The following is a 14,165-nucleotide window of genomic DNA, read 5'->3' as shown; positions in this document are numbered from 1 at the left end:
GTGACAGGATGCTGGGCTAGATGGACCTTTGGTCTTTCCCAGTATGGCACTACTTATGTACTTATGTACTTATGAGGAGCCTTAATTACTAAGAATAGATTATTATCCATAGAGTATCAAATTCTGTTTATTACCATAACAGTTATACACTCTTAATATTTTAACATCATTGTTAGAATGCAACCTTTAACCAATACTATGTCCTCCTAATAGATTAATGTTCACACCTTCTTATAATATCCAAAATCATTGTCCAAGGAGGAACACAATCTTTATAATCCTTGTGGAAAAATGAACAGTGTGTCCACGTCGTTCTGTGTTGTATTTTTCTCCTCAGTTCACATTAATCTATTAGGAGGACGTGGTATTTGTTAAAGGTTACGTTCTAACAGTGATGTGGAGAATGATATGTGTTAAAATATGAAGAATGTAGAACTGTTAAGGTAATAAACAGAATTTGACTCTATGGATAATATATTCTTAGTAATTATTTATTTTATTTATTTGTTACGTTTGTATCCCACATTTTCCCACCTATTTTGAGGCTCAATGTGGCTTACATAGTACCGTTAGGCTTCATACATATTTTGAAGAATAGTGATAGTTTGTTAATCCCTAATATAGATTTAATTTCTTCCGGAAAAAGGAGGACAGATTGAGCCAGTCTGGGTTTTACTTCCATTGCTTTCAATGGAAACAAAACCCGGCCTGGATCAATGTGCCCTCCTTTTTCTGGAGCCATATGGTAACCCTGGGTACTGTTTTGCCATTCACTACCCACATGGTAGTCTTACCACTGCTTGATAAAAGGGCCCCTTAGTTTTAAAGCGGTTTACAATGAAAAAAAAAACATACAAAAACATAGGGGCCCCTTTTTACCAAGCGGCGGCACGTCGAGGCCCCCTTTTACTTGCTGCTCGGCCATTTCATGTGTGTGTGTTTTGTTTTTTTGTTTGTTTATTAATTTTGAATCCATGCATTTGTATAGACATTCACATTCATGTATCCAAGAAAGTAGGTTCCTTTCCAAGGCCTACTGTTTTCCCTGTTTTATGAGCTAATTGATTTCTGTGTGGGTATTTTAGCTTCGGTTTTATAGCTTACTGTGGTAAACTATATCTTGCCTGTAGAAGAGAGATTCATCTCGTAAAGCTGTAACCCATCTGGTGCCATATGAGGAAATGATTGATTTTGCTTCATAATCGTTCTTAATGCTAATTAATCCTAGAGAGGGAATTAGCAGCTCTGCTTCAGATGTTTCAGAATTTACTACAGCAGTCATTCTCAAAGCTTTCCTGGGGGACCACCTGGACGGTTGAATTTTCAGGATATTCACCGCCTCACTTTTGTCTGCAGATCATTCTGGATATCCCAAAAACCTGACTGGCCCGGTGGCCCCTGAAAACCAGGGATGTCCATCTTTGATGCTTTTACCCCTTCAGTGTACATCAGTCCTTGCACTCTACTGTACTGCTTAACTTGTTTATTGTCAGTAGAGTTTCAAACTGCTCTTAAGTTCTCCCCATGCAAAGTTGTTTGGCGGATGTTGCTGCTAGATTTTATTGGGAGACTTATGTCGAGTGGACTCGGATTATGTTTTTTTTACATTGCTGTAGACTTTGTGTTGCACATTTGATTGACCCCTGACGCAGGCGCTGTGATGCCAAAACCTGGCCCGTGTCGGGTCATAGTAACATAGTAGATGACGGCAGAAAAAGACCTGCACGGTCCATCCAGTCTGCCCAACAAGATAAACTCACATGTGCTACTTTTTGTGTATACCTTACCTTCATTTGTACCTGTCCTTTTCCTGGCACAGACCATAAAGTCTGCCCAGCACTATCCCTGCCTCCCAATCACCAGCCCCGCCTCCCACCACCGGTTCTGGCACAGACCGTATAAGTCTGCTCAGCGCTATCCCCGCCTCCAAACCACCAGTCCCGCCTCCCACCACCGGCTCTAGCACAGACCGTATAAGTCTGCCCAGCACTATCCCCACCTCCCAACCACCAGTCCCGCCTCCCACCACCGGCTCTAGCACAGACCGTATAAGTCTGCCCAGCACTATCCCCACCTCCCAACCACCAGTCCCGCCTCCCACCTCCGGCTCTAGCACAGACCGTATAAGTCTGCCCAGCACTATCCCCGCCTCCCAACCACCAGTCCCGCTTCCCTCCACCGGCTCTGGCACAGACCGTATAAGTCTGCCCAGCACTGTCCCCGCCTCCCAACCACCAGTCCCGCCTCCCTCCACCGGCTCTGGCACAGACCGTATAAGTCTGCCCAGCACTATCCCCGCCTCCCAACCACCAGTCCCACCTCCCACCACCGGCTCTAGCACAGACCGTATAAGTCTGCCCAGCACTATCCCCACCTCCCACCACCGGCTCTGGCACAGACCGTATAAGTCTGCCCAGCACTATCCCCGCCTCCCAACCACCAGTCCCACCTCCCACCACCGGCTCTAGCACAGACCGTATAAGTCTGCCCAGCACTATCCCCACCTCCCACCACCGGCTCTGGCACAGACCGTATAAGTCTGGCCAGCACTATCCCTACCTCCCATTACCGGCTCTGCCACCCAATCTCGGCCTTGAATAAAGCACTATAGTCTGCTCCAGTCTTGAAAGCCCTTTTTGCTGTGGGTTTTTTTTTTTTTTAACACCAAAAGCAACCACAAAAGTGGAGAAACTGGATCCGCTATGAGGTGAAGCACAGAAACAGAGGAGTAACGTGATATACAGGATACTTCCAAAAAAACCAAGGAGACAAAGAATAAGTAGTAAAAATGTCCTGTAATAGTAGAAAATAAGACTCGACGTGGCACCGTGTCGTCTTCTTTTCTTTTTTTTAATTTATAAATTTTTTATTAAAGTCAAGATATCACAACTGCATTACATCTTATCATACCACTACATTTCACCTTATAACATAACATGTCTCATGTATTTTAAACATTTTCTCCCCCTCCCTCTACCGCCCTCCTCCCCCCTTTGTCTCTCAGGATGTCAAGCTGTTCTCCTCTCCCTTATTATCAAACAGAACCTGTGCGTCTGCACCCGTTCTTGTGCCCCAGGGTTTTATCTCCCCTTCCTTTTATTTGTTAATTTTCCAAGTTCTATAACATCTCCTATTAAAGGACATTTTCACTACTTTATTCTTAGTCTCCTGTTGATCCACGGTACTCCTCTGTTTCTGGTTTTTTTTTTTTTACGCCCCACCCTAAGTTCAACATAACTTCACCACGTTCCGGGGTGGCTCAGAATTCTCTTTGGTCATGTAAAGAATTCAGAGGTGTTTTTATTTTTATTTTTTTTCCTTTTCTCTCCCACAGTACACTCTTCGGTGTGACATGCGACGCCCTCTTTTGGCAAAGGACCTCACCAAGACATGTGAATTCATTGTGCATTCATTGGTAAGCAAATCTATTTTCTTTAAATATTGAATTTACATATTTTAAGGGAAGAAAGACTTGGAATGAACAAACTTGAGGATTTCTGTTTTGTTTTCATGGTACATTTGGTGCCTCATCAACCCTTGTGTGCTAAGATGTGTACAGTGGAATCGGTTCCACAAGCACTGGCATGTCCAAATGAAAGCATGTTTTCAGATGTCAGGACTGATTTTTAGGCAGGGGCGACAGGGGCGGTCGCACAGGGCCTCACACTCTGAGGGGCCCCACGGTGGCCTTGGTATGTCCTTCTCCCTACCTGAAATCCAGTGTCTCTCCCTCCCTCCCTCCCTCCCTAATCCACTAAAGTTGCTTCATCCCCTTCCCTGATGCTGGCTGCAATTAAGACACGCTCCTGTGGCTGGTGTCTGGTCCTTCCCTCTTCTGGTCTTACCTTGGTCCTGCCCTAAGGAAAGACTAAGTTACCTCAACTAGAAGGCGGAACCAGCAGAGGGAAGGACCCAACGCCAGCCACAGCAGCGTGTCTTAATTGCAGCTGATGTCTGGGAAGGGGATGAAGCAATTTTAGCGGACCTGGGAGAGAGGGAGGGCGACGCTGGATTTTAGATGAGGAGAAACAAGGGAGAAATGTATTGGACCCGTGGGGGGGGGGGGGGGAGGTAGATATATGCTGGACTATGTGGGGGGGGGGGACTAGAGAGAGATAGACATGTACTGTGCTGGGGGGAGGTGGCTGGACATGTGCTAGACTGGAGAGGGGGCTGGAGGGAGATGAACATGTGCTGGACAAGGAGGGAGTTGGAGGGACATGGAGATGTGCTGGACGGGTGGAGGAGGGAGAGTGGTTGGACCTGCCAGAAAGGGGAGCACAAGACTGGGGGAGGGAAGAGACAGAGCGGATTGGGGGGGTGGAACAGAAGGGGAGAGGTGCTGGACCCACAGACGGAGAGAAGGTGTTATGCCAGACCGTGAGGGGGGCAGGGAATAGAGAGAAATGCTGAACCTGTGGGGTATGGGAGGGAAGGGAAGAGAGAGGGGATAGACAGGGCACACACAGGAAAATGCTGGTCATGGAATAAGAATAAGAGAGACAGAGCAATGCTGAAAAAGGGGTGGATAGGGATGCTAAGAAGGCAGATGCTGAACAGGAACACAGAGGAGAGATGCTGGACAGGACAGATGGGACACAGAGAGAAGATGGATGGCAGACATGGAGAGAAGAAGAAATGTGAAATGGACAGGAGATCCAGGAAAAGCAGAAGAGACCTGGACCGAATCAAATGTAAAAATAAAATGCTTAGATTACAAAGGTAGTAAAAAAATTATTTATTTTGAATTTATCAGTTGGAACATGTCATCTTTGGAAAATATGCATCTCTGATATTTTGTATTTCCATTTCTGTTTCTCTAGTATTGCTGTATGTGCAGAGTCTGACTCTTTGTGTTTTCTAGTTCAGATTTTTGCCTTTGTATCTCTATTACTGGTCTGATTCCTTGTTTCGTATTTGTTGATAGTCTATCTGTGTTTCACATATGTGAGCAATGGGCATTATTCTGCTAGGCTAGCATGTAGGTTTTGTGTAGAGATCTGTAGCAGTCCCGTTTGGTTTTTTTTCTCTCTACTACTACTACTTAACATTTCTAGAGCGCTACTAGGGTTACGCAGCGCTGTACAGTTTAACAAAGAAGGACAGTCCCTGCTTGAAAGAGCTTACAATCTAAAGGACGAAATGTCAAGTTGGGGCAGTCTAGATTTCCTGCGTAGAGGTATAGTGGTTAGGTGCCGAAGGCGACATTGAAGAGGTGGGCTTTGAGTAAGGATTTGAAGATGGGAAGGGAGGGGGCCTGGCGCATGGGCTCAGGGAGTTTATTCCAAGCATGGGGTGAGGCGAGGCAGAAAGGGCGGAGCCTGGAGTTGGCAGTGGTGGAGAAGGGTACTGAGAGGAGGGATTTGTCTTGAGAGCAGAGGTTACGGGTAGGAACGTAAGGGGAGATGAGGGCAGAGAGGTAAGGAGGGGCTGCAGATCGAGTGCATTTATAGGTTAGTAGGAGACGCTTGAACTGTATGCGGTACCTGATCGGAAGCCAGTGAAGTGACTTGAGGAGAGGGGTGATATGAGTATACCGGTCCAGGCGGAAGATAAGACGTGCAGCCGAGTTCTGAATGGACTGAAGGGGGGATAGATGGCTAAGTGGGAGGCCAGTGAGGAGTAGGTTGCAGTAGTCAAGGCGAGAGGTAGATACACTAGATAGTGTGTTGGGGTTTTAGGGTGTTGTGTAATATTTACAGTGCTGTCTTTTCACAGATAAGGTTGTTTCTCTCTGCATCCTGGGAGTTAGTGCTGTTATGGTACAGTAAGGTTCAGAGTATTTCTGCATGACTTTGTGCTAGTGTTTTGCAGTGGAGGGATTGTGTGTTGGCCTTACTGAGGTGACTTCAACATTTTAATTTGTCATAACATCAGAATGGGGTTTGTGAAATAATCATCAAATGTACGTGCATGAGTCAATAATGGGGGAATTTTAAAGTACTTTGTCCACATACCTGGATCTTTTTTTAATTAATATTTTTCTTTATATTCTCTTCTATGTTATGACAATTTGAACTCCTAATTGTAGCAGACTTGAACTGAATAATTTCTGGTTATTTTCATTGCTTAATACTAGGTTTTCTACAATAGCATTGTGCTTATTTGAATTAGTTTTTTCTGTACAAGTTTTGTTTTATTTGCTTGCTTGATTTGTCTTTATTTTAAAACACGCTAGGTGGGGTGGGGGGCCACACAGTGCCCCGCAGTTGCTAAGACCAGTTCGGTCAGATGTTATCCAAGTCCTTCTGATGTCCAAACTGATTAGCAGCTGCTAAGCTGACGTCACTCTGTGTTTCATTTCCTTCTTGGTTTGTATGTACTGAAGCAAGGGTGTCCATTAATATGCAACATGTTTGTTTGTTTTTTAGCTTTCTTGTTTAAAATATTGGGGTGGTGGAGTAGCCCAATAGTTACAGCAGTGGGCTTGGAACCAGAGGGCTCAGATTCAAATTCCCTTGGGATGGCCAGGGGTGGTGCTGGCAACCTCGCTCCTCTTACAGCCTGCCACTGAAACGTGGCGGCCCCATGAAGCCATTTATGGCTTGCTGCGTGTGGGCAGTAGGGACGAGAGATTTAGGTTTAAAGCTACAGTATATGAGAGAATAAGCGACCTGTCCCAGATTTGGGGACAGAGGGGGTAAAATATGGAAAAGAATTTTCACGTTCACATCTGTTTTCTTTCTAATTTTATTTCTGTAAGAAACTAACAAACAGAGAAAAATGAAGGCAGATAAAGACCATATGGCTTGTCCAGTGTGCCTACCCATGACATCCACTATTCCTTCCTCTCTTTTAGAAATCCTGTGTATTTGTCCCAGTTTTCCTCTCCGCCAGGAGGCCATTTCACAAATTCACCACCCTTTTTGGAAAGAAGTACCGTATTTTTCGGACTATAAGACGCACCGGACCATAAGACGCACCTAGGTTTTAGAGGAGGGCAATAGGAAAAAAAAATTTTGCTTTTTCCCTCCTCTAAAACCTAGGTGCTCCGGTGCTTCTTGTCCGAATCCCTCCTTCCAAGTTCGGGATCGCCCTCAGGGTTACCTCCTCCCTGGCCCTGTCACCACCTCTCCCCTTACTCACGCGATCTTCCCTGGTGGTCTAGTGAGGTCGGGGCAGGAAAGAGGCCCCTCTTTCCTGCCCAGCGCGCTGCTCTCCATCCTCCTGTATGCATTGCTGCCTGACGGTCTCGGTGAGATTCAAAATGGCCGCCGAGAATTGAAGTCAGGCGGCCATTTTGAATCTCGCCGAGACCGTCAGGCTGCATACAGGAGGATGGAGAGCAGCGCGCTGGGCAGGAAAGAGGGGGCTCTTTCCTGCCCCGACGTCACTAGACCACCAGGGAAGATCGCGTGAGTAGGGAGAAGTGGTGACAGGGCCGGGGGGAGGGCGATCCCGAACTCGGAGGGAGGGCGGGCGGCCTGCCAGCCAGCCAAATCTCTACCTTCGGACTATTAAGACGCACCCCCCATTTTCCTCCCAAATTTGGGGGGAAAAAAGTGCGTCTTATAGTCCGAAAAATACGGTATTTCCTCAGGTTTTTCCTGAGTCTGTTCCCTTTCACCTTCATTCCAGAGCTTCTTTTCAATTGAAAGAGACTCGCCTTTTGTGCATTTATGCTACGGAAGTATTTTTAAATATCTCTGTCGTGTCTCCCCTTTCTTCCAAACTAGTTGCAAAGATGTTCTCCCGCTGGGTATACGTATGTACAAATGGCATTCAAGCATATATGGCATATCCCAGTTAGTGAAAAACCAAAGAACAATTCCACATACGAAGCTCAGCTTAAAATAAAAAAAAAATGTGGAACTCAATACACCTATAATAGAAGTTACGATAGTAATGAAAAATTCTTTTCAATTTTTAAATTCTTTATATTTATGCCTACGGGAGGAAAAAAAAAGCCCCCGCAGTCACAAGCTTTTTCGCTGTGGGGTTCAAACATCTGATCCACTCCGGCAGGAGGACTACAGCAGCCCGTTGACTCAGACCAATTATTGGCTGAAACCTTCCTGAAACGTTTTTGAAATTTCAATACTTGTAACAAAATATTTTCAAAACATCCTAGGGTTAAGTAGCATGGATTATTTCTACATTTTGGGACTCTTCCCAGGGCCACCGAGAAACAGACAAAGCTGGTCCCAGGGCAAGCAATCTTTGAGGCCCTGCTGCCCCACCATCACCCCTGCTGCTACCCCTTCTTCCAGCAGCGAACAAGAGAGAATGCTCTGCCAGCTACAGGTCCTTCTTCCTGCTGTGTCCTTCCGCCTGTGAAGTAAGTTCCTGTTTCTGCATTAGCAGGACGCAGCAGAAAGAAGGACCTGAGGCCTGCAGAGCAGTTTTTTTTTTATTGCCGGCGTCAGGTCCTCCTTGGAGGCCAGGCCCGGGGAATCTTGCTCCCCTCTCCCAGTGGCCCTGACTCTTCCAGGTACTTATGCTCTAGACCAGTCACTGTTGGAAACAGGATAGTGGGCTAGATGAACCCTTGATCTGACCCAGTAACGCAACTCTGTTCCGATAGTGGAAATATACATAAAACTTACATCTGCACAGGAGAGGTGTCGGTTAAGGAAGCAGGAAATAAATTATTAAAAATGAACTATTCATAGAAGCGCTGTGTTAAACGAATTGCATATCACTTAGACAGATGGGGGTCCCGGGGATGTAAAGGAATTCAAGAAAACCAGACTAGGAGGTAGTGGACAGCAACTGGGAAAAGATAATGGGTGAAGAAGATGTAGAGGGGGACCTAACAATAGGTGGGCTTAGTATTATCCTATAGCAGTAGAGAGGATAGGAGTTTGGAAAGGTATCAAAGGAGTAGAAACCATGAAGAAAGAGATAGAAGCGGGGCAAACTAAGCGAGGGAGGGAGGGATAAGGAACTTCACATAGGGTACCGTAATATTCATAACATGCCTTGCGATGTTAGTGAACTACTATTTAGATGACTGTTATGTATTGTTCATTCTGATAAAATAGACAAATATTTAAGGTACAGAGTCTGCAGTTTAAGGGGATGAGGGGAGAAAAGTTATAAACATATAGGTGACATAAGTTACTGTTATACTTGCAAAAGAACGTTGTGTTTATTTATCTGTCAGCTGTTAGCTTTCAAGGCTATGTATAAGCTATTGGATCATCAATAAAAAAAAGTTGAAACATAAAAAATGAACTATTCATAAAGAGTGAACCAACAAAGTTTAGCAAGTAAAAATCATAAAGAAAGATGCCATATTTTATTTTGACTCATAGTTTAACATACATCAAATTTAGTGACAAGTTGAAGAAAATCTGTGTATCTGGCTGATGGGAAATTTTGTATGTGGTAGATACTGCCATGGCCGTGGTGCATATAATCCCAAGGGTTTTAGACTACCTGAGAAAGGGAAAAGAAAAGTGTTGCATTAGAGGCTTAAATTGTGAAACGGAATGTAATTGTTTTTCTGCTAATGGTCAGTTATGTTCCCAGGATGAGAATTTCTTTTCAGACTCATCAGAAAAGCAATCGGAGCCAGTCTTCGGATCAGCTGTTATGAGATGCTCACTGATTCTGAATACCCAGTTACACCATTAATTTGTACAAGCGCATCACACTTCAAGTTCTTAAGAGCTGATGAGAAATACCTTATTTGGGGGCATATTTTACAATTAAAGCACTTCGGCATGAAGAACTCTTTTCTCTAATGAATTTTGATGTTGCCTATCCTATGCTAAGTATTTGATGAGAAGCATATAGTTGTTCCCACCTTGTTTCAAGTAAACCTGTTGTATTTTTCTGTTCAAACTCCAAAAACCTGGATCCAACTTGTCTGTAATTTAAAGATGACAAACCCTATAGGTGGTATGGTGGTCTTAGGAAAATCAGAACTATGTCTGCTTGAGAAGAATAGAACAAAAGCAGGAGTACTTCAGCTCATACCTTTGTGATCTCCCTACATATTGGAAGTTGTGACAAGTTTATGTGTATTTCATGAACTGATTAGATCAGTGGTTCCCAAACCTGGTTCTGGAGGCATCCCAGCCAGTCAGGTTTTCAGGACACTCGCAATGAATATTCACGAGAGAGGTTTGCGTGCAGCGGAGGCAGTGCTTGCAAATCTCTTTCATGACTATTCATTGTGGGTATCCTGAAAACCTGACTGGCTCAAGTACCTCCAGGACCAGGTTTGGGAGCCACTGGATTAGATCCCATTCCGTGGGAGATCATTTGTGACAATTTAGCAAACAAATATAGAAAGAAAGGCATGACTTTTAAAGGAAAAACAAGTTTAACCAAGAAACAAAATACATAAAATTGCAGGCAAACAATATATTTATAAGTTTATTTATTTTAATTTTTTGTTACATTTGTACCCCGCACTTTCCCACTCATGGCAGGCTCAATGCGGCTTACATGGGGCAATGGAGGGTTAAGTGACTTGCCCAGAGTCACCAGGAGCTGCCTGTGCCTGAAGTGGGAATCAGACTCAGTTCCTCAGTTCCCCAGGACCAAAGTCCACCACCCTAACCACTAGGCCACTCCTCCACTCTGTATAATATATGTATGCAAGGAAAAAGTAGATGTAATAACTGTTCTCTTGAAAGTACAAAATCATTTAGAGGTTATTAATGCCCTAATGTAAAAAAAAAAAAAAAAGGCTGACATGAAGACAAATAAAATGCTATATAAAAAAAAGAAATCCTACAAATTACTATTTTAAAAATGTGTAAGTCCAAAAGGCAGCAAATTCAAAATTGTTTAGTTCCAAAACAGTCACTGAGTAGAATCTTCAAAGTGAAACCCTAATTTTAAACAACTTTAGAATTATACAATCTTATTTTTATGAATATTTGATTTCTTAACTTAATACAACCAGGTTTAAAAGTGGTTTACAATAAAAGCAGTACCACAAGACAGTAAAATATTACATACATCAGAAGTAAAAAAAAAAAACAGAATAATGACTGATAAATTAACTACTACTAATCATTTCTATAGCACTACTAGATGTAAACAGCATTGTACACATTATATGCAGGTAGTTTCTCTGTCCCTAGAGGGCTTACAATCAGTTTTTGTACCTGTGGCAATGGAGGGTTCCAAGGAGCTACAGTAGGAATCGAACTCAGGTTGCCGGGATCAAAGCCTGCTGCACTAACCATTAGGTCACTCCTCCACTAGCACTGTATACATCATAAGATCCATCCATAAACAGTTTACCCAACACCTTTTTCCAAAATGCTTTGTGAAGAGCAGAATAGCACGATGTACTACCTAATTCTGGCAAAGAATTCCAAAACATAGAGCATCATTTTGCTATCCATTTCAAAGTCTTATACTGTCCCAGATTGATTATTGTTTTTTTTTTTAAGTGTCTTTATTAAGCCAAAGATTTGCAACAATTACATAGAGGGTGTTCCCAAAATTGTAAACTACACATTCACATAGCAATGGGGACCAGACCTCATATAGTTCTCAAACAAAAGAGAGAATAAAAAGACTAGAACAATTAACCGGAACAGTATCAACAGATCCTTAGCCCATTTTTTAGTGAGAGATTCTACCCTCCCCTATTACCCATCCAGAGACACAATTAATTATGCAGCTCCTCTATCACCTTCTCCACCGGATATAAAGAAACATATCTGTTCCACATATCACGATAGCAACGCTGTTGCAGTGAAATGGAGAATTTGAGTGAAACGGCTAAACACTGTGCCATTTCATGCATGAGGTTGTGCCATACAGCTGATGATGAAGGCATTGGGTCAACCCAAGATCGTAAAATACACTTTTTAGCAAGCAGAGTGGCCAGCAGGATAAATTTACACGCGCCTCTCCCAGTCCCCTTGCAGTCAACGGGGTCTTGTTTCATCAACACTACCATGCATGACCAGTCAAATGGGCATTGTACTATAGATTCAATTACTCCTAGAACTTTAAACCAGAAATTAGCGCGGGACATTCCATGAAAGAATGAAGGGAAGTGCCCGGATTGGTCACAGTTAGAAACATGATACTGGGCTAGATGGACCATTAGTCTGACCCAATATGGCTATTTTTATGTTCTTACTAGTAAAAGAGGCCCGTTTCAGAGCAAATGAAACGGGCGCTAGCAAGGTGTTCGTCGCCAACACCCCTTCCTCCCTCCCTCCCTGGCCAACTTGTTCGTTATTCTTCCATTGCCCCGCCCCCAACGTCATGACACTTGACGCGAGGGCGGGGCCCGGAGCGATTTCCCACCCTCCTCACGCCTCCCTGCCTCCCTCACTGCCAACCCCTTCGTTGTTCTGCCATAGCTCCGCCCTCAAGGGCGGGGCCTGGAGCGATTTTGGTGGCTTCACCACCACGAACCTTCGAACCTTTTTGAAGGAAGTCAGGGCTTGGCTTCACTGACGTCAGTGTCCTCAGAACGTTGAGGGTGAGTTTTATTATAGTAGATGAGAACAAAGATAGGATGTTCTATCCATTCACAGCTGTAGTGAGACATGAATCTACTGTCCCTATCCAGGCTTAGGGTGATGGTGTCAAGCTTTTTGATGCGTTCCAGTTCAGCAGTTTCAGGCTGCAGTGGCCCTTTGAAGTTCCTTTGTAGGATTATTTGAACCTTGGTCACAGAGTATCCTGGAAGGTCGAAATGTTTAATGTGAGCAAGTGTGCTGCTGCGGCTAGGAAAGCAAATAAAATGTTGGGTATTATTAGGAAAGGTATGGAAAACAGGTGTGAGGATGTTATAATGGCGTTGTATCGCTCCATGGTGCGACCGCACCTTGAGTATTGTGTTCAATTTGGGTCGCCGTATCTCAAGAAAGATATAGTAGAATTGGAAAAGGTGCAGCGAAGGGCGACTAAAATGATAACGGGGATGGGACGACTTCCCTATGAAGAAAGACTAAGGAGGCTAGGGCTTTTTCAGTTTGGAGAAGAGACGGCTGAGGGGAGACATGATAGAGGCTTATAAAATAATGAGTGGAGTGGAACAGGTGGATGTGAAGCGTTTGTTCACGCTTTCCAAAAATACTAGGATTAGGGGGCATGTGATGAAACTACAGTGTAGTAAATTTAAAACAAACCGGAGAAAAATTTTCTTCACCCAACGCATAATTAAACTCTGGAATTCGTTGCCGGAGAACGTGGTGAAGGCGGTTAGCTTGGCAGAGTTTAAAAAGGGGTTAGACGGTTTTCTAAAGGACAAGTCCATAAACCACTACTAAATGGACTTGGGAAAAATCCACAATTCCAGGAATAACATGTATAGAATGTTTGTACGTTTGGGAAGCTTGCCAGGTGTCATTGGCCTGGATTGGCCGCTATCGTGGACAGGATGCTGGGCTCCATGGACCCTTGGTCTTTTCCCAGTGTGGCATTACTTATGTACTTATGATTTTTGAAGGCTGCCATTTCTAATGTGAGATTGGGTCCGTTTACTCTTTTTCTTAGGGATTGGCCTGTTTGTCCTACGTAGACATCAGAGGGGCATTTGTGGCAGATGGTGTATATTGCATTGGAGGAAGAGCAGATGAATGTGTCCCAGTTTCTGTAGTCAAATGTTGCCTAATAACAAACTCTCTCCTCCTGTATGCTCGGCAACAGTTCAGAAGTACAGATAGGGCATTCCCTGGAATAGCTTTCTTTTTTAAAATTCTTGAAATAGCTCACCTGGAATGCCACTGTCCTTGGAAGCCACCGTGTTTTAACAGTGTCGAAGACAAACAACGTACACTCCTACACACACACTCACGATCTCTCTCTCTCTCTGCATGAATCAATCGCACACCAATATCTACACTTTGCGGGAAAATGTATTTTGTCCAAGATGGGCAGCTGCTTGCCACTAATGCATCCCTGTCCCCAAATCAAATCTAAGTGTAACCATTTCTTGCTTGAGAGGTGTCTTTTTATATTTTGAAATTCAAGTCTGCCAGTTACCATCCACCTTCTCTGACCCTTTTTGGTGTTCATTTCTTTCTCAGAAGAGCTGAGAGATGTTTTGATCCCAGAGTTTCCAAGGAAACAACAATAAAGCAAGTTCAACCGTATCCAGTACTTTCTAATTTTAGATCACTGCTTTTGGTGGGCGGTAGCCAATTAACATAGTAGTTACGCTTTGTGTACATAATATTTTCAGACTACAGTTATCGGAGAGGTTGGAGACGAAGGTCAGCGCTCCTTAATTCTGT

The 14,165-nt window shown here is 43.9% G+C and overlaps 1 protein-coding gene across 1 annotated transcript in view; it reads left to right on the top strand.

Annotated features, from left to right (window-relative positions):
• Positions 1-14,165, top strand: part of VPS26C (VPS26 endosomal protein sorting factor C) — a 69,129-nt gene that overhangs the window by 28,851 nt on the left and 26,113 nt on the right. The window contains exon 4 of the mRNA XM_030202219.1: positions 3,335-3,415. Within this exon, the coding sequence (XP_030058079.1) occupies positions 3,335-3,415 (81 nt within the window). The remainder of the gene's footprint in view (positions 1-3,334; positions 3,416-14,165) is intronic.

The sequence above is a fragment of the Microcaecilia unicolor genome, chromosome 4, assembly GCF_901765095.1.
Source record: "Microcaecilia unicolor chromosome 4, aMicUni1.1, whole genome shotgun sequence".
Lineage (NCBI taxonomy): Eukaryota > Metazoa > Chordata > Amphibia > Gymnophiona > Siphonopidae > Microcaecilia > Microcaecilia unicolor.
Note: the sequence above shows the minus strand (reverse complement) of the source record. Positions and strands in the feature narration are given on the sequence as shown.